General features: G+C 29.0%; 1 protein-coding gene across 1 annotated transcript in view; it reads right to left on the bottom strand.

The window, feature by feature from the left end:
- LOC107444896 (uncharacterized) overlaps positions 1-20,270 on the bottom strand; it is a 56,976-nt gene that overhangs the window by 35,414 nt on the left and 1,292 nt on the right. The window contains exons 2-10 of the mRNA XM_071177031.1: positions 18,813-18,932; positions 16,448-16,685; positions 13,146-13,287; positions 9,275-9,448; positions 6,326-6,409; positions 5,662-5,796; positions 4,564-4,628; positions 3,435-3,560; positions 1,978-2,060 (exon numbers count right to left, since the gene is read on the bottom strand). Coding sequence (XP_071033132.1) covers positions 1,978-2,060; positions 3,435-3,560; positions 4,564-4,628; positions 5,662-5,796; positions 6,326-6,409; positions 9,275-9,448; positions 13,146-13,287; positions 16,448-16,685; positions 18,813-18,932 — 1,167 coding nt within the window. The remainder of the gene's footprint in view (positions 1-1,977; positions 2,061-3,434; positions 3,561-4,563; positions 4,629-5,661; positions 5,797-6,325; positions 6,410-9,274; positions 9,449-13,145; positions 13,288-16,447; positions 16,686-18,812; positions 18,933-20,270) is intronic.

Raw genomic sequence — 20,270 nt, 5'->3', positions numbered from 1 at the left:
AGAGTGCAATAATATCACCGAACTCAGCTGAGTCGACGCACAAGCAGACACGCAAGTTTTTTGTTAAACAGGTAAAATGATTGGCGCTTTCATACGCTATGGACCGAAAGTACGCCAAAATAGATTGTGGTTGAATGAGTTGTGAAAACGTTGAATAGAACAATGAGAAAATCATGCTTTTGCATAATATGTGGCAAAAATCGACAAGGTAAAGAAAAAAATCTCATTTTGGAAAAGGGAAAATTAAGCAATTTTTAAAAAACCCCAATGAAAAATGCACCTTCAAGGGCTCTTAACAAACCAAAATCTAAAATAAGCACCTTTAAGTACTTTTTAAAAACGTTACGCACCCCGTACAAAGTAACGGGGAAAAATTATTAAACTGCTGGATTGATTGTAAAAAATCAACAAGACTTGCACACAAACAATTAAAAGAAAACCCTTCCATAACTAAGAGATTCAACAACACTTCGATTCTCAATCACATTCGGATTCATCATGACAGTAAAACAATGAGTCACAATGTAAAAAAGGAGGGGAAAGATGACGATCATCGCCACAGCTATTACTGCACACTTACGGAGGAAAATGTCATTCGAGCGAGTTTGAAGACATTGACGGACTATCGAGAACAATGCTCAACATTGCGCGTGTAGACATCGATGTCAACGATACATCAGGAAATATTATACACATCTAAAAAAAATCAAACTTTTTGATGCTTTGAAAAGTTTCCAATATAAACATCGGATCGGCGATGAACGCATAGAATCGATATTTCCAAATGCATCAATTTGACTGCTCAGTCCTACTATAAAGCAAACTAAAATTAAAAATTTTTTAATGCGAAGTGATATCACAAAGTTTTATACAATGGCAAAGCCTCATATTTCAAAGTTTGTGTCATAAAGATCTACTATTTTCAAAATAATGTAACATTTTGTTGCAAACAAATGGGCAATGAAGGTACAATAAATTCACAATTATCCAAATTTTGCAAAGAAAATTTTTCTGCAATTAATAGGATAATATATCTCATAGTTTGGGTGCTGAATGTAAAAAAAAACAAGGTTCAATTACAAAAAAAAAATAAAAACATTATTTTAGTCAGTATAAATAAAATATGAAAAATAGCTGTTTTCAAACACTTAAAACTCATTTTTGTATATAACAGCTTTTTTGTGCAATAATGGCCAACTGAAGTTTGACAGTCTATTTTTTGTCAAACTGTCTTGGTCCGTACCTTTTTCATAGCAGCCAACACGGATAAGAAAAATATCTAGTAGATTGTACGAAATAATATAAATTTCATGATAATTGTTGCAAGATATACTAAATATTTTACCCATAGGATATTTTAGGGATTTTTATAGTCATCAAAATAGAAAAACTGCAATGTTTTTCAGTTATGATTTCACATTAAATAATCCTGAAATGTTATGTATTATGTTTATTCATAATTCTGAATAGTAATAGGCATTTAATTCATCAAACTAAATTATTAACTAAATTTAACAAATGAGGCTCGCTTTATTATGTATTAGTGACATTTACTTAAATATTCAAGCAATAATCTACACAAAAATTTTATCTCAACAGGGATTTTTTAAGGAAACTTACTCAATTTTAGGAAATTTTCTAAAATGTACAAAAACTAAAAAAAAAAATTTTTTAAACCAGTAGACAAGGAGAAACTGGTAAAATTCAGTAGTCTACTGGAAAATCTAGTAGAGCTGGCAGCTATGCTAAAGAATTCGGCAATACTTTGAAAATATTGGAGCACTGTGTAAAACTATATTTTTTAAGTCAAAGCACATTTATAATTTTGAAGTATACTCAGCAGGCTTCTTAAAGCAATAAGGAAAGTGTGAGTTTATCATAAATAAAATAAACTTCTTGGCACATACATTTACAAATCCCAAACACAATCAAAAAAAGAAAACACATAATTCTTCAGAAGATAAAAAAAAAACTTACAAGATTGAATGAATCAACAGATGATACTCTTTCAAGTCTTAATTTTGAAGAGATCTTCACTGTATTACTGAAAGCTGATGTTCCTACAACAAAACATTTCAGAAATTTAAAAAGAAAGTCATGGAAGAAAGTTATAAAAGAAAGTCGAGCAATGTGGTAATAAGAGAGTTTTAAAATAAAATGTGCAGATAAGTATGCATTATTAAAAATACAAAAGCTGTGTTGAAATTATTTTTAAGAAATAGTGCAATCAAATTTAAATATCATTCTCAAATGAATTAGAAGGCTTTTAGAACGACTCTAAAAAAATTTCGAAATGGCCAAGTTGATCAAACTCTTTGTGTTCTAAAAAAAGTGGAATATAATTATAAACATTGAAAATTATTTTACTAGCTAATAATAAGTAAAGAATGGAGGACTAATTTTTTCTTTTTAATACAAGAAAATGTAACCAATAAATTTAAGAAAGTCAACAAACTTGTTTACTTTGAATCTTCTTAGCTAATTATTATTACCATAAATTGAAAGATTGGTTATTTTCCAGGATTTGGTTGAAAATGTGGAAGAAGTTTCCTAATTTATATATTTTACTTTTGTTATAATTTTATGACCATCGTTGAACAGCAACCCAATTTTCAGGGTTACGACTACTAATGTTGTAATTTTGAACACAATCCAGAAGACAAGGGAACTCCTGGATCAAGTATTGGGAGAAATTAGCCTTCGTGGAGGACTTTTTGAGGGAACTAACCAGCATTTGCATTACATGGAGAGGAAGACCACGATAACCTCCCACGGTTAGCCTGATGGCAAAGGGACTCTAACCCATGATCCGTCTACCACTGAGGATATTTCACGTCAACATTGTGTTCGGTGCGGGCTGTATATGGATTCCTATCGACAAGCCATTGCTGGGATTCGAAACCGGTTCACCTCATTGGAAGGTGAATGCTCTATCCCCTTAACCATTGTGGCTCTAATTTATTTATTTTTTATATCTGTCACTGAACAGCCGACCCAATTTTAGGCTTACGACTACTGATGTTCAACTCTGTAATTTTGAACCCAATCCAGAAGACATGGAAACTCCTGAATCAGTATCCCCAAAGGTATTGATTTGTTATGGGAGCATGGAGGACTTTGCGACTTGACAGATTTAACGTGGATCAGTCACCATTTACTACAAGGGGAGTCTTTGGCCGGCAGGGATCGAATCCACGACCTCTTGCACATGGGCCCACTGCCCTACCAACCAGGCTATCCCAGCCCAATTTATTTACTTGCAAAAAAAACAAGTTTTTGACATGTCCAGGTTTTACTAACTTTGTGGGAACCCTAACAATTAATTTCAGACAAAATAAATAAAGTGCATGTTTGAAATTAAAACTTTACTTATTATAAGATTATTAAAAGAAAATGCATGAAATTTTTCGACAGAGAAACAAAAATCAATTTACCTTCCATATCCCATAATGAATTTACATCGATCAGAGTACCTGAACGACGCACCTTAACTGAATGTGTGGCTAAATCATATTTCTTTCCTACTATGGTATTTCCATTCACTTTTTCCACTGGATGATCTGTAATTGTCAAAAATCACTATTTACTTTCTAAAAAGAGTAAAGTAACAGTTGAATACATAAATTTAAAAATCTATATATGTCAAAGACTCTAGTGAAAATTTGCTACAACCCCAAAATATTTAGTTTTTAACAGAAAACTAAAAAAATAACCTATTTTTGAAGTAAGCTTGATTTATATATAATTCAGAGATCTCCAAACTGTGAAACAAATCTGGTACTGCTAATTTAACCCACAGTAAATTAGAAGAAACACAACACCTGACTTCGATCCCTAATAGGAACTCGAAGCTCACTCAGCTCCAAATCGATGGATATCAGCTTGTCTGGGAAGTAAAAGCGATTTGTGCACACTGCTGACCCCATTACTACAATCTTGCAGTTGGTCACGAAATCGAAGAGCCTTAATCTCACAGCAGGTTGTCGTGGGAGTGCTTTATTTTACTATAACTGACATACATAATGAAATTAAATTATTTTAAATTGTATTTAATGATATGAAATCTGTTCAAAAAACTTGTATGAAATCATATACTCTCGCATCATCTCACTCAATGGTTAGATCAGTTGTTTTCGACACCTGGGTCAAGAACAGGATGGCATGCCGCTGAGGAGAAATAAATTTAATTATAATTTACAATAATTTTAATTTCAAAATAGTAATTTAGAGTAGATTTTTCCCAAAGATTCTAAACTAACCCATGGTTTTACTGAGCTTTCACAAAAACTGGACCCCCATGTGAAAAAAAAAACACGAAATTGTGAGTAGATTATTTTAAAATTTCACAAAAATTTAGGAACGAAGAAAATTTAAAAATAAAAAAAGACAAAGTAGGAAAAGATCTTTTTTTCTGCAATTGCTTATGTTTGTCAATTGTGAATGCATAAAATAAATTTTATTACTTCACTTTTTTCTTCCTTTAAAAAAATTCTATATTACCTTCAGAAATACAGACTTCTAACATCCCCATCCCATTTAACGTAAAAGCTATTTTAAACATACCTGGTGATGATTCACGTCTTCTTTTGTTGCCTGGTGACAGAGTATAAGAAGATGCCATCAAGCCTCTAAAAAATTGATTGTACTGTAGGATACATACATACAAAGGAAAACTTTGAAAAAATACTATCAAGACAAAACAATGAATGTGACATAAAAATCAAACTTTCTTTGAAAAAGTAATTCGCATTAGATGCAGTGGATAAATATGGCTATTACTATTGAATGTTTGCCACTTGATAACCGTCTTTTTTTATTTAAATAATAAAATAAACAAAAACTAAATATTACAAGATTCTCAATCTATTTAGGAAAAAAAATCCCAAGACTTCTCTCTACATTTCCCCAAGATATTTTAATTAACTTTTGGAAGATGATTTTTGACCAATTTTTGTCAGAAAGCCCCATAGTTATAAACAATCTTTCTTATAAGAAGTTATACTTAACTTGCCAGGATTTCAGTCACATTGCATGATTTTCATGGAACGGTAGAAAAAGATGCTAGGATTATTTAATTTGAGCCTATTCATTGTTTTAGTTGGTTCCAAGAATGACATGAAAGTTTTGGCTAAACTTCTTACATAGATAGATGATCTGGATGGCCACAAACATTCAAAAAAAATTCCCTAGAAATTCCTTTTTTTTTTTTTTTAAGACTGACTTTAGATATTTTTCTACCTGATGGTATAAATTTTATCATTAATTTTCAGTTATGTCTCACTCTTATACAGAAAATATATTACAAAAAATTTATATTTGCTATTAAAGTTGAAAATAAACAATTTGAAAAAAAAAAATATTGCATGTTCAGATTTTTTGGAATTATAGGTTCCTTAAACAATTAGGCATCTCAATTAATTTTTCCTGATTTTTCGGGTATTTCATTTAAATTCTCTGACCTTTCCAGATTGATAAAATTCCCTGTTCCAAGGCCACCCATTTAAAAAAAATATCACAAAATTACATCCCTTTTTTTTTAAAAAAAAAGCAAAACATTTAAATCAAGGATGGATGATTCTTTCATAAGTTTTTCATCTTAATACCCTGTCAATAAGCTTTTTTAAACTTGCCTCTATAAGAATAAAAATCGATAAAGATTACCGTTTTTGAAATATGGAATTCAGAACTGGTTCCAGAGCTCTCATTAAACTTGAAGTTCCTCTAAACTTTAACTGACCAACAACTTGTAGGAAACTTGCAAGGGGGAGCCTCCTATCACTTTGTACATGGAAGGTCCTAAATGAAAATTAAAACAATAATTATAACCAAATAATAAAAATAAATTTTTAAAATCAAAAAGCAGACAAATTTGCAGTATTAAATAACAAATCCAAAATTACTGCTAATGTAAATTTTTCATTGCTTTTTGCCTAAAGTCCACACATTGTATTAACTTCTGTACAAATTGTCTTCTTTGACTACGCCGAAATGGTTCACAAAAAGATTTGTTTTTCTCAGACGGCAATATTAGCCTCTTTTTCCTCTGGCAGGGTCAAGTTTAATTGCGTAGATATTAATGACCTATTCGACTGCAGTTGATTGTAACTAATAATTTTATTATTTTTTTAAAGAGGTGCAAGCTGTACTTTCTTTGTATTTTCAAAAAACTAAAACAAGTCACTGTTCTTTTTTTAATATAAAAACTGTTTTATAAGTAAGAATTAATATATTTTCACTTATTCAAAACATCTTATTTGGACACTTTACAGATTTCAGAAATCAGCTCTTAAACACAATTTAACCAAAGTACAACAAAAATGATTACTTTAAATGCATATCAACAGCATCATTCAATGCAGCTTCATCCATTGCAACTTGCTTCAGTGAATTAATGTCTGATACCATAGACCTACGCAGAATAAAAATAACATTTTAAAACACTTTTTATGATAAGAATCAAGAAGATTGCAAATAAATAAATTAATAATAATAATAAAAATAAAATAAAATAGAAAAACATATAAAATAAAAAAAAATGAAAAGAATACATATAAAACTGATTAAGAAGACTAATTTGCGCGGATCAAACTTACTTACTAGCAACATTTTTATTTTACATGCAGCTTACAATAAAATAGAAAAAAATGGGAGTAATGGACTAAGTGCAAATTTACGGAGATAATATGTAGCAGGGCTAAAGAAGTTTAAAATACTTAATGATAACTGTCCTTCTAAAATGTTCTTTTATAAACTTAATAATGCTAAGGCAATGAAAATATCAACTAAGAGCAGGTTCAGATGAAATTTTTTTGTAATAGGATTAAATAGAGATACATAATAATTGTCCTTCTAAAATGTTTTTTTATAAACTTAATAATGTAAAGGCAATGAAAATATCAACTAAGAGCAAGTTCAGCTGAAATTTTTTTAATAGGACTAAAGAAAGATACATAATAATTAAAGACTTAATTATGTAAACATCAATTAAGTGAGATATTTTTAAAGAAGGTTAAAAATGGGTACCTAATATTACTTTATTCAAAACAATTATTATAAAATACTAATATCAGAAGTACTTACTAATTATATATAGATTAAACACAAACAGATTATTAAGAGATCTTTAATTATAAATTGACTATATATACTGATTATACATGCAAATATTTCATTACATTATTATAAACAGAACTTTAAATCAAAAGTTTGCCCTCCTCTATCTGACCAAAGTTTGGTTCAACTGCTAGTAATTTTAGAAAAATTTATTGATGAATGACACCCTAATAAGTTACTAGAAAAATTCAACGTACCAGCCCCTGATATCAATCCTCATTTGGGTTTTAAGTTTCATTTCATTAACTTTTGTGTTTCCAAAATTTTCGGAAAGTGTAATAATTTTTTTTACACCTTTGGAAAAATAGTTGTTATATTCAATAAATAAACATAATTCTGCAAAGATATTTCTACGCAAAGTAGCTGATGCTAAGGTTTAGCAAATGGTTTTTCACAAAAACATAACAAATAAACTTTTTTTTTTAAAAAAAAGTTTAACTTTTTAATAGAAAGATAAGATTTTTTTTTCGATAGCTGTTATACAATATTTTCTTACTTTTTACATGTTGTTCTATCTTAATTAATTTCATTAATTAAAATTAATTAATTTTAATTTTCGTTAAATATTTCTCAATAAATTAATTTAAATGTCGTTTCACTTTAAATCCGTGATTCCCAAAGTGGTCTATATCGACCCGCAGGGATCGACGACAATCTGCAAAGGGTCCATGTCGAGAGAGAAAAAATTGGGGGTCCATGAAATGAAAATGGGGGTCAACGATAGTGAATCTCATATAAGCAGGTCGTGACTTTTAATTTTTGCATTTCATGAATGGAATAATCAACATACATTGATAGTACCTATTTACTTACATTATATTACCTTATAATATAAAGACATATATCTATCTACATTCTACATAATTTATAAAAGAAGCTATGAAGTAAAACTTTTATTAAAATTTAAGCTATTAGGACTTATTTGATATATGAAACTGGATTATTATAAACTAGCAGTTGCCTGCAGCTCAGCTTATGTACGTTTTTATTTTCTCTGAGTGTAAGGTTTTATTTTGTAACAAAAAAGTATTTTGCTGCGGTACATTGTCAACTCTTTAGCTAGCTAGATCTCCAATTTTATCTGTGCACAAGATCATGGGGAATTGTTACTTAGTTTTTACGAGAAAACGTAATAAACATACCGACAATACACTACTACGGTTTTGTATACAAACTTATTTCCGCAATTATAATATTAGTAGTGGAGTATGGGTTTTATAGTGCACAATTTTATTCCATTTACATATTAATTAAATAAAATCAGTAATTAAATTCGTTTGAATTTAATTAATAAATGTATAAAATTAACATGTGTTTTTTTCTTAAGTTTTTCACAATACACTTCACTACAGTTAGAAATTTAAATCTTTCACAGTGAGTAGTACTATACCAGCTGTCATAAATACATTTGAAGTTGATGAATTTACAAAAAATCAATATCAGGTATCTACCTAAAACTGAAAAACATGCCAAGGGGTCTACGAGACAAAAAAGTTCAGGAACCGCTGCTTTAAATGTTGTCCCAAAGTTAGATAGACTCGTATTTATATGTTTGATTTAAATCAAACAAAAAATACAAGTAAAGTTAGTCCCACAGATCCACAACCAAACTTTAAACTCATTATGTTTACACACACAGTAGATGCAATGCAATTTTGTAAACTGCAATTTTCCCTAAACCACAATCACTTTGTGATTGCAAACAATTAAAAATGCAGTAACTGAAATTAAACAAGAACAATAAACTTTTTACTTTATTTATTTAATTACATGCTAAGAGGTTACAATTTCAAAATCTAAACAAACAAGAATTGCAAAGTTTGTTTGCCATCAGTTTCCAATGCTCTAAAATAATTTCAATTTTTTTTTCTGAAATAATAATGCTTAGTCACATTTTTGTATTTTTGATATTTTCATTTACAAATTATTTTAAAGTATTTTAAGATTGATCAGTTCTAGACAAATATTATCATATTAAATAGATAAGTTTAAAGATAGATATGTGAAGTGATCCATACAACACAAAATTCTATAAATGCAAAACCTTGCATTTAAAATACAACACCTCCCATTTGAAAGGTAAAACCTTACATCTCAAAGTCAGCATTGTAAACATCTTCGAAAATTTTAAAGACATAACAGCAGAAATGAAAGTACAAACCTAAATTCGTCAAGTTCTAAAATTCCATCATTGTTACCGTCATAAAATCGGAATATGTAGCGACATCTCATTTCTGCTGGGGAGCCACCATGTGGAGTAACTGGGTTAATTACAGCCAATCCCAATAAAACTTCCCTAAACGTCAAGTGACCAGAGCAATTTACGTCAAAAGATCTAAAATAGACAAAATGTAGATCAAACCACAATAACTAAGACATGCTCAGCAAATTCAGTGAAGTGTGAAGATAAAGAGAAGAAGAGGCCAATAACTGTAAAAAAATTCTGCTATTGGCCACTAGTGAATGGTAGAAAAAATAGGGGAAATTTTTCTGACCTCTGTAAGTAGGTTTATGCAAAATTTATGCAAAGTATATTTCAGCTAATAAAATTTAGTGTGTGACTTTTTAAATCAATAATGCATAGCTGCACACAAGGATAGGAAAAAAACCAGTAGACTTTACAAAACATAAATTTTCTGATAAGTGTTGTATAATATGCTAAATTTTCTACATATAAGGGATTTTTATAGTAATCAAAATACAAACATTTTATTACTGTAAACACTATAAATATGATAGACATTAAATGCACTTAAATTTTAAATGCTTTTTATAACATTAACTAATAATGTTTAATACTAATAAACAAGTAATTTATTATAGATATTTGAAAGATTTCTTTTTAAATAGTTTAAAAAGATAATTCTGAATAAAAATAAACAGAAAATTTTAGAACCAAAAATTATTAAAGAAGCTTTAAACTGAACATTATAAATGAGGCTTGCTTCATTATGTATTAGTAATATTTATTTAAACATTCAAGCAAACAATAAAATGTGTTAAAATTCTACTTCAATAGGTATTTTCTAAATAAATTTGCTAAGTTTTAGAAATTTTTTTAAAACATGCAAAAACCAGGAGAATTGTTATTAAACCAGTAGACCAGGAGAAACTGGCTAAATCTAGTAATTTATTGGTAAATCCAGTAGAGTTGGCAGCTATGATAATGCAATAAAAATAATTTATAAACTAATGCAAAATTTATTAGTTTACAAGTCTGAAACAATTGTTATCATGATGATAAAATTATATTATTTTTAAATACTACTGAGCATAAATTTTAAAAAAAATAAAAAAGAGTGTTAGAAAATTTGATAACCAAATACAACCCCCTCCCCGAACTTTTAAACCAGCTTAAAATAACCTTACATACTGGGAATGATTACAGTTCCCCAAGTCATAAATACAAGAAATTAATGCTAATTATGCAAAAAAAAAACAAGCATGTGTTTTAAAGCACTTATGATGCATTTTCCACAAAAAAGTAGCAATCGGTGACAATTAACAGGCAAATTTGTAGTTGCCATTTTTTAATATTTATTCCTCGTGTAGTGATGATAAATCTGCTTGTCAGCTTTTTTGCATTGTGTAAACATATTACATAAGCCAATGAAAAAGTATCTTTGTGATTCATTTCATCAAATCTTTTTTTCCGTAAATAAAGCAAATGTGATTTGATACTGTTGTTCAAAGAAAGCTCCTTTAATATATTTTTAACAAAAGTATCTTAAAGCAAAAATTTGCGTGTTCAAATGACCTTGGAAATAAATCTCGATTTTGAAGGAAAGGACTACATATTATACAAATAGTATTTAAAATATTTATTCGAAAAGGGGAAATATTTCTGCTGTGGAAGGTATTTTCTCAGAATCTATGAATAATAGAGAATATATTGTATTTTGAAAATATAATTATTTTTAAACATTTGCTTATAACAAATGAACTTCCAGAGGCTGAAAAAACTATAATTTGATAGAAAAATTTAAAACAAATTTAGAACAAAGAACTTATTTTTTTATCATATTTCGTTTTTCGTATGAAGCTATAATCTGAAAATGCCTTCAAGACACCATTTAAAGTACAGATGAATTTCCAAACAGTATATCAGTTAAAAAAATAATTTTAAGGTTATAACTTCAGTAAATTATTTTTAATCTAGATGCAAATTTGATGAAAATTTATTATAAAACTCTTACATATAGTTTATAAATGAGAAAGCAGAGGTCATTTAATAAAATTTATATAGCAAACTACTTAGAAAAATTATGATAAGCTTAAAATGCAATTTTTCTAAACATGGAAAAGATTCACATATTTTACATGAGCCATGTGGCAACACTTGTCTTGCCAAAAACTTTTTAAAGTATTTTAATCAAGCAATTGTCATTCCATTCATTCTTTCTCTAAAAATGATGAGTAATAGAGGGTCTGATTGCCACTTAGGGCCAGGTACTATAGAGACAGAGAGATAATGATCAGCTATTTTCACTCAGAAAGCCAATTGAATTGAAAGTCTAGGTAAATTGACATAGTAGTCTACTGTTACAGAAACATCTACCATAAACAATAAACTTCTGTAAAAATTCAAATGGAAGCCAAAGACCCTACACCCCAGATCTATTTTGTATAACTTCCACATCTTTAATACGCTCAAAAAAGCATTTCAAGTTCATTGATTCTAGACTAAAAAATAAACGTGAGTGTACGCAACTTGTCCAATCAAAGAATAACCAATGGTTTTTAATTGGCCAAGCATCCTTTTCCTAATTGGCTAAAAAAATGCCCTGTTTCACATATTAATGCATATTATACCAGTTACATGACTTTTCAAGCTTGAATCATTAGATTTTCACTCTCAGGTGGAATGTAACTAGCATTACTCAATTGGCTGGGATCACAAAGAATTAATACAAGTATAACAGAAGGAATTATGTCACTTTTAAGCAGGAAAAAAAAATAACAAAGTTCTTCATTCACTGCTTTTCTGCAAGTTTGTAAAAAAGAAGTTCTTCATACAAGATGCCAGATTATTTAAGTAATATTGTGCAAGTAGAGTCACATAATGAGACAAATGCTTAAGTAATTATAGACAATACTTTTGAATTTCATTAAATAAAAAGTATCAAATAGCCTCAAACTTTTCATTTATTAACTTTACCCAATATATGAAACATTTAAATTACAAGTACATACTCAGATATACATGGGTGCCACTCTAAAAAAATTTTAAGACTGAACTTATTTTTTAACCAAATAATGCTGTCTAGTGTTGTTTGCCGAATTTTTAGAAATTTATATCTCACTGTCAACAAAATTTATCTTTCCTTGATAATAGCCTACTATTAAATCAATAATTTGGTTATTTTTTCAAAAAAAAAATTTTTCTTTAAATTATGCTTTTTTTTAGAAAACAAAACAAAAATAACACCTAACCTAGTATATCTTTTTACACCTATTACTGAACGACTAACTTTTTCCTGAAACTATTCATAGCTCTATTTTATACTTCATTACTTATATTTTGTTCCAGCATTATAATTTCTTTCTTTTTTTTTTTTTTTAAATAATCTTGATGGCCAGCATGTCAATAGGTTGGGGGAGAAGCGATTTAGACTCAGCCATCGTACAAATTTTATGTACACAAGCAGACAGAAGTTCAATCAAAACCATTCGTCAGGATTTAAAGAATAAGATTTAGTGTGGCTGACAAAAGAAAGATAAATAAAAGTCCTGACACCATTCTTTCATTGCAGTGTGGCACCATTACTACATCATTTTACAATAATTGTAAAAAAAATAACTATGTTTTCATTAAAATGAAATATTTATTTTAATTTTTAACAAAAAGAAAGATAAATTTCTTATAAAAAAGAAAATTTAATTGAATTGGTAGAATTTATTTGTCCGTTGATTTTTCTCAAGACTGATTTCAGTCCCCAGGACTGTAGAGTGGCACCCATGCATATAACAGTATTTTAAACACAATATGTTTTGTATTTTATTGCACAATGGGTGAAATATTAGAATGTTACCGAAATAATGAGGCAGCATTTTTGAATATCCACTCTTCTTCAAACCAACAGAAAGATTCCAAATACTTAACAAAAAGATGGAAGTTCATTGTTTCACAAGGATACACATGGCACATGAAGTCATAGTATATCAACTTTTGAGCTGAAACGATAAACAAAATGAAGACCAAAATACTTTTAATATAAACACCATACAATGAAGAAGAAAAAAATAATAATCACTGATTGTTTTGCCCCTTAAAATTAGGTTTCATCTCACAAAACATTCTCCTAAAATAAGTTGGAACTTATTTTAAGAGAATGTTTTGTTAAACAATAATTTGCATTTATAAGAGATTCAATTCACAATAATTTTTTTTACATAAAAATCACACTTGTTTACCACAGTATCATGTAAAAAAGAATTTATTCATATACATTTATGCAAAATTAATTTATTCACATATATTTTTTAAAGAACTTTCACCTAAACTCATAATTTTGAATGAATGATAATTTCTTTCTCAACCTTGCCTAATTAATTTTAGTTATCCCTTTCAATATAAAGTGCTGATAAATTTATTAATTACCTACACTCACTATATTTTACATAAAACTAATTTCAATTACACATTCAGTTTAATGTTATATAGTTTTATTTTTTAAAAAAATGCATAGACCTTCCCTTCTTCTATATGGTTTTCCCATTTTTAGCCCACACTGTATGTTTTTGATAATTTGAACAAATTTTGAAAGACAAAAAGCCAAACCCTGGAATGCAAAAAACTTTCAATTCAATGGACACTGGCATCAGAGATCTCAATGAAATTTGTAACAGTACAAAATTTATGCATTAATGCAAGTTAAAAATAACTTTATACCCACGCATGCATAACATACATAATGATTGATTACAAGTTGAATTAAAATTTATGCATAATCAGCAAACTAAAGAGTCAGGGTGCGTAGCCAAATCTTTCAACAAAAAATAAGCACTTTTTAAACACTCAAAAAATATTTTTAATCACTATATGCATTAACAAAATGTAAAATAATTTTTAAAGACTTTACATGATCATGATAAAATATCTAGTTTCTGACAAAGAACTCTTTTCTTTATTATATTAGCCATTATAAAATGATTGAGAGATTTTTCGATTTGATATCGAAGGGTGGAAAATGAAGTTTGAAATAGAGAGTATCTTGCAAAATGCAGCAGAGTTGCACATGAGAGTGCAATAATCTCACCGAACCCAGCTCAGTATATATGCACAAACGGACATACAAGTATTTAATCAAACATGCAAAATGATAGGCGCTTTCATACGCTAGGGACCGACGGTACGCCAAAATAGATTATGGTTGAAAGAATTGTGAAAACATTGAATAGAACAATGTGAAAAGCACGCTTTTGCATAATACGTGGCGAAAATCGACATGGTAAAGAAAAAAAATCTCATTTTCGAAAAGGGAAAATTAAGCACTTTTTTAAAAACGTATCCCATGAAAAAGCACATTAAAGGGCTTTTGAAAAACGAAAATAAGCACATTTAAGCACTTTTTAAAAACGCTATGCACCATGAAAGAACTTTTTTTTTTTAACTTTTTGGAAAAATCTTACGTAATTAGTTTATTTCATGAATCTTGTTTGCTAAGTATATCTGATAAATTTCTGTGATATTCGATTCTTTATTTCAAGTAAACACCTGATACAAATATTCTATCCATATTCTTATTATGCAAATGTTTAAGGACACTTCAATATTTTTTTTAATACTAAATTCTTTTTATTTGTTTTTTTAGTACAGAAAGAAAATGATTTGGTAAATAGTTAAAAAAAAATTTATAAAAAAAAATTTTTTGAACAAAATTGTTTAAATAATATAAAGAACAGGCAATTTTTAAAAAAAATAAGAAGAAAAGAGGAAGGAAATGAGTTGGTTTCTTAAGTCAAAAATTCTACATACATAGTTGATAGAAAAATTAATAAAGTACAAAAGAGAAATCGTAAATTTTCTTATAAATTAGGCTTTTTTATATCAGAATTAATATATTTAATCTGCAGCACAATGTCTGTAACACTAGCATAGTCAGAAAAATTTTGTACTAAATAGTAGGCTTAATTTAAAATGCATATAGTTTGCACATGCAAAGTTTACATATATAGGTTAATTAAAGTTTTATTGTTAAAAATTTATGCTAATTTAAGTTACGTTTTTTTTTATACAGTAAAAAAATGGAATTAATCCCTACACACCCTGTGCCTTAAAGTCTTTAATGTTTCTTGTTATATTTCTTTCATTTTCTAAAATTCAAGTAGAAAAATAATAATAATTTTAAAAAATAATAACTGTTTTTTTTTTTAACTTATAGTTACCAGAAGATTGGCACAAAATTTTTGTCTAAAGACTGAAATGAATACAGGGGTGATTGTGAGCCCAACTCAAAAATCCTGAAAATTTCTTGAGTGAAATCATTAATGACACATTTCAAAAAATGTATGTCTTTATAAATTTAAATCATTGATATTTTCACAACATGAAATTCTAAATAAATTATATGCAGCATAATCTAAATGAATAATTATGTATAAGTTTACTTTTATCTCTAATCACATTTATTACTCTACCTGAAAAAAATATTTACAAATGAAAGAGAGGCCAAATATAAATTCCAGTTCTAATATTTTTAAATAAAATATACAAGAATTTTTATACATAAATGTGATCAATGATTTCTAGAAACTTCTGAACCTTGAATTTCCGGATGGCGGTTGGCAAAAAATCTGGACTTTTTTCCGGTTCACAGCCATCTCCGTAAACAATAATTGAGCAAATTTCAGACGAAAAATTTCGGATTGACCTCTCAGCAATTTTTTAGCCTTTTCTTTCATTAAAAAAAAATCTGAGCTAAAAATTATTCTGAAACCCCCATTGTTGTCTTGAAGTGCTTTCGCAACCAAGAAACTAGTTAAACAAATATTTTTTTTCCTTCCTAACAACAGGCACTGAACATTTTACATTCTTCACCTAGGAAGATGCCCGAAGTGCTGCTCATTTAACGTTGCCCAGTGAGCACCTGTGAACCTAAGTCACTGGAGGGGAGCAACGTTACCCACGCCACACTGCCACAGATACCCATTTTTATAGGGTGGACCACATTCAAGCAATACAGAACAACACACAGAGAGAAACATCTATGCCCTGAGCGGGATTCGAACCCGTAGCCACTGGCTTCGCAGTCAGGCACTCTAACCATTCGACCATCTGGCTGGCAGTTAAAGAAATATAAAACAGATTATATTACATAATATAGACAGTTACCTTCAAGGGAAAAACCAGCAGACTCTACCAGACATTCCTGAGGAGATTTAGAAACATTTTCAATTTCCTTAAAACAAGTGATAACAGACAAATTAATAGAATGCTCAGAATACTCAGTAAGGTACGGGGATGCTTGTTTCAAATGCTTGCAAATTTCCGAAGGCTCGCAGCTTCTTAAATCCCTTTTATTCATTTTCTCAATGTCAGAAACAGAAAACCAAGAAATGTCACTCACATTCTAAAAAATAAGCAAATTTTAAAAAATGAGCTATAAAATTACTAATGATTAAAACAATGAAGAACTATAAATTTTTATTTTCTTCAGGGTATCTGCTACAATTAGTTTTTTAAATTCAAGACCAATTCCAAGAATTTTTCATGATTTAAAGAAAGTTAGTACTTTCTCCGACAAAAACACAACAATAAATTTTAAAAGCATTATACAGCATGCATGCATTTAAAAGCATGCATACCCCTGACCTTCAGGGGATCAAAATTTTGGTTCACTATAACCTTGAGTTCACTATATCCGCCACGCAGGCAATTTAACTAATGGTTCCCAAACTCTTCCCTTTTATTGCACATTATTCAAATGAATGACTGAAAAATATTATGTAATAGCAAAAAATGTGTTATTTTTCATTACTCTTCATCTTGCATACAAAAAAAATTAGTAATCTTTAGATGATGAGCAATCTTCAACATCAGATATGGAAACACTTCCCGACTCTCAGATAATTTTTCCGGAATTTCTGTTATTCCGCTTTTTAAACCTGTCTAACCTGCCATTCGAGCACATATAAGTAGTCACATAAAATCGCTTAGCAAATTCATTGACATAAAATTGTCCAGATACTGGAAGATTGTGGGTTCGATTGGTGAACCACTTCAGTAATGCTTCTTCAACATCCTTGTGATCGGCTTTTCTCAACTTTTTTCTGCCATCTAAATTTTTTTCATGAGCAAAAGTTATTAATTGCCTATTTTTCCTATATTACAAACTGCAGATTTGGATAGCTTATATTCCCTGCAAATATCAGCTTGATTGCATCCATTTTCAATTTTTCTGATTATGCCCATTTTATCATCAATGGAGAACGTTTTACGTTTACTGCTCGCCATAGTTAAATTTGTGACACTTGCTTGCAGGATTTTTTTAACTGAATTGAGAGAAAAAAGAAGTTGAAACGAGGGCCTTATCAACACATATTAGTGTCCAACCCTTTGACCAAAAATGAATAATTACTCATTCCCACTGACAGAAAATGCATATTGATCCCACAGACACCTTACAGATGCATCATCTGCCTGAGTTGAAAACATCTGCTTGGTTTGCTTAGGGATGGGAAATTGAGATAAAAGAAAACAAGAAAAATGCTTATCGCTACATTCCCCTCTATAGATTGTTTTAAAAATCGGTATATGTATTTATTTTGAAGTAGAAATTTCGAAATTATTACAAAAAAAAAATTAAGAAAAAAATCAGTTGAAGAGAGAAAAAAGTTCATTATATCCAACTTCCTCACATTTTTGGTTCACTATATCCACAGAAAATAACATTACATGTGTATAGCAAGGCACGGGACCGAACAGTTCGTTCACTATAAACCGTGTTGTCTGTAATAACATTGATTGAAATGATAGGTATAACTAAAACTGTTATACACTGCATCTTCATATTTACAGATTCTAAATTTAAAAAACAGAGTAAAGAAAGAGTTGAAGCAATAAAATAGCTGAAAAAAATACAAAAGCAAATTTTTTCTTTTCTTTTTTTCTACAGAATTATATTTTAAAGACACTTTTATGTTCATCGGAAAGGACAGAAATACTCCTGATTTTCTGTTCTTATTTCTGAATAAAACAAAATCGCCAATGACTGGCTTGCTTACGTTAGAATTTTAAATTTATAAAGTAAAAATAATATAATAAAAATTTTGAAATCACAGAAGCTTAAAAGATATTTCCCTCTAGAAATGATGTTTTTTCCTTCATTTTTTGAAAGAACGCCATTATTTTTAAAGAACATGATGAAAACATTTTATATTTTAATAAAATATAACTGTGGGTGGTGATTTTATTACAAAATCACATATTCGGAACACCATGAAATAAAGGGGGGGGGAATTCCATTTTAAAAATTAGATTTTTCGGCGAATAGTTAAAATCATGACATTTCATGACAAATTTTGTCCAATACCGAAATTTATGACTTTCCATGATTTTTCATGACTTTCCAAGAGTGCAGATTCCCTGTATTTAATATTTTACCCTGTATATGAAAGAATTATACACTGTATTAAAAAGGAATTTAGAAGCAGTATAAATGATTGATTTTGTAATAAATAAAGAATTTATACTTTACCTCAACAAATTGATCAACTTCAACTAGAAAGATAACTCTATTAACAGGTGAAATATTTTGATGATACTGTACATGACAAAGTTGAAGGATTCCAGATAATTTATTGGAAGCGCCAATATTCTAAAACAGGAAGAAATTTTTTTTTTATTACTATTTCAGTGATGTCAACCAGTAGTAAATTTTGTTATTTTTTTCATTTTTTTTTAAATTCAAAGCTGCTTTCCATAATAAGTATCTATTAAATCTTTATTAATTAATGAATATTTTATTAGATACAATCATTATAATTTTATGAAAACACTTAAATGGAAAATTTAATATACAGTGAAACCTCCTGTTATGCACACTCTTGCAAAACGGACGCCTCCCAATACGGACATATTTTTAATTCCCCATGAATTTTCTAAGAATAAACCATTATGTACATTCTCTACAAAGGGAACACTCTCCTAACCGGATGCGGACAGACATTTTTGCCCTGAAACGTTTTTGTCTATCTCTTCAAATCGGACACTATTTTTTTTAAATTCTAAAAAAAAAACTTTTTCTGCTTTAAATTAGAAGGGGAAAAAATTTTACCTTTACCCATTTTTAAGGCACACACATTTTTTGCCTTATCCATAACTAAAAATATTGTTAAGCTATTTCACAAGTAAAGAATCACTCTTTCTTCGGTCACCTTGCCTTACCTTTGCAAAGAAAGGAGAGAAAATGATATTTCTAGTCGGACATCTGGACGACGCAAGTTATGAGACCCCACAAGATGAAATTATGTCTTAAATGCTCTCAATACTTTTTCCTACTAAAATTTCCTTCATTTTCTTATAAATTTTTACGTTAAATAAAGTCTTTAAAAAAACTGTATTTAACACAGCTGGGGTAAAAAAAAAAAAAGAACAGAAACATAATGATTGAGGTGTTCATATAAATAAAACATTTATTCAGGCACTTATGAGATGATTAATAATGAATATATCAACTGCATAGGTCCTCGCACCTTACAGGTAAGCATTGATTTATTTTGTTTTCTGTGAATCGCAGGTTTATTTTCAAGGAGGTATTAGCCATGTTTCCTATCACCTGATGTGTAGGGTTGTAAACCTAATTATTGAAGTCGACTGAGGAACTTGTATATCTGTGATAATAGGAATATTATCTGTACTATTCCTTTATATCCACTCAGGAATGCTATTCATTTATCTGTGGTTACATCTAGAATTATGTATTTATATCAAACTTTTTAGTACATTTGTTTTGTATAGAAAAATATATTTTTTAAAGTTTAATTAAATATCCTCGTAGATAGTTATTGTAGATTTTTTAATTATTTCTATAACATTGAAAATATTCAAGTTGAAACACAAGCATCTTTATTAGGGTACCCTTCCTGTAAACGGACAACTCTCTTAAATGGAAAATTATTCCGGTCCCAAGAGTGTCAACTTAATCATCGTTTCA

This window comes from Parasteatoda tepidariorum, chromosome 2 (genome assembly GCF_043381705.1).
Source record: "Parasteatoda tepidariorum isolate YZ-2023 chromosome 2, CAS_Ptep_4.0, whole genome shotgun sequence".
Lineage (NCBI taxonomy): Eukaryota > Metazoa > Arthropoda > Arachnida > Araneae > Theridiidae > Parasteatoda > Parasteatoda tepidariorum.
This window is presented reverse-complemented; position numbering and strand designations above follow the sequence as displayed.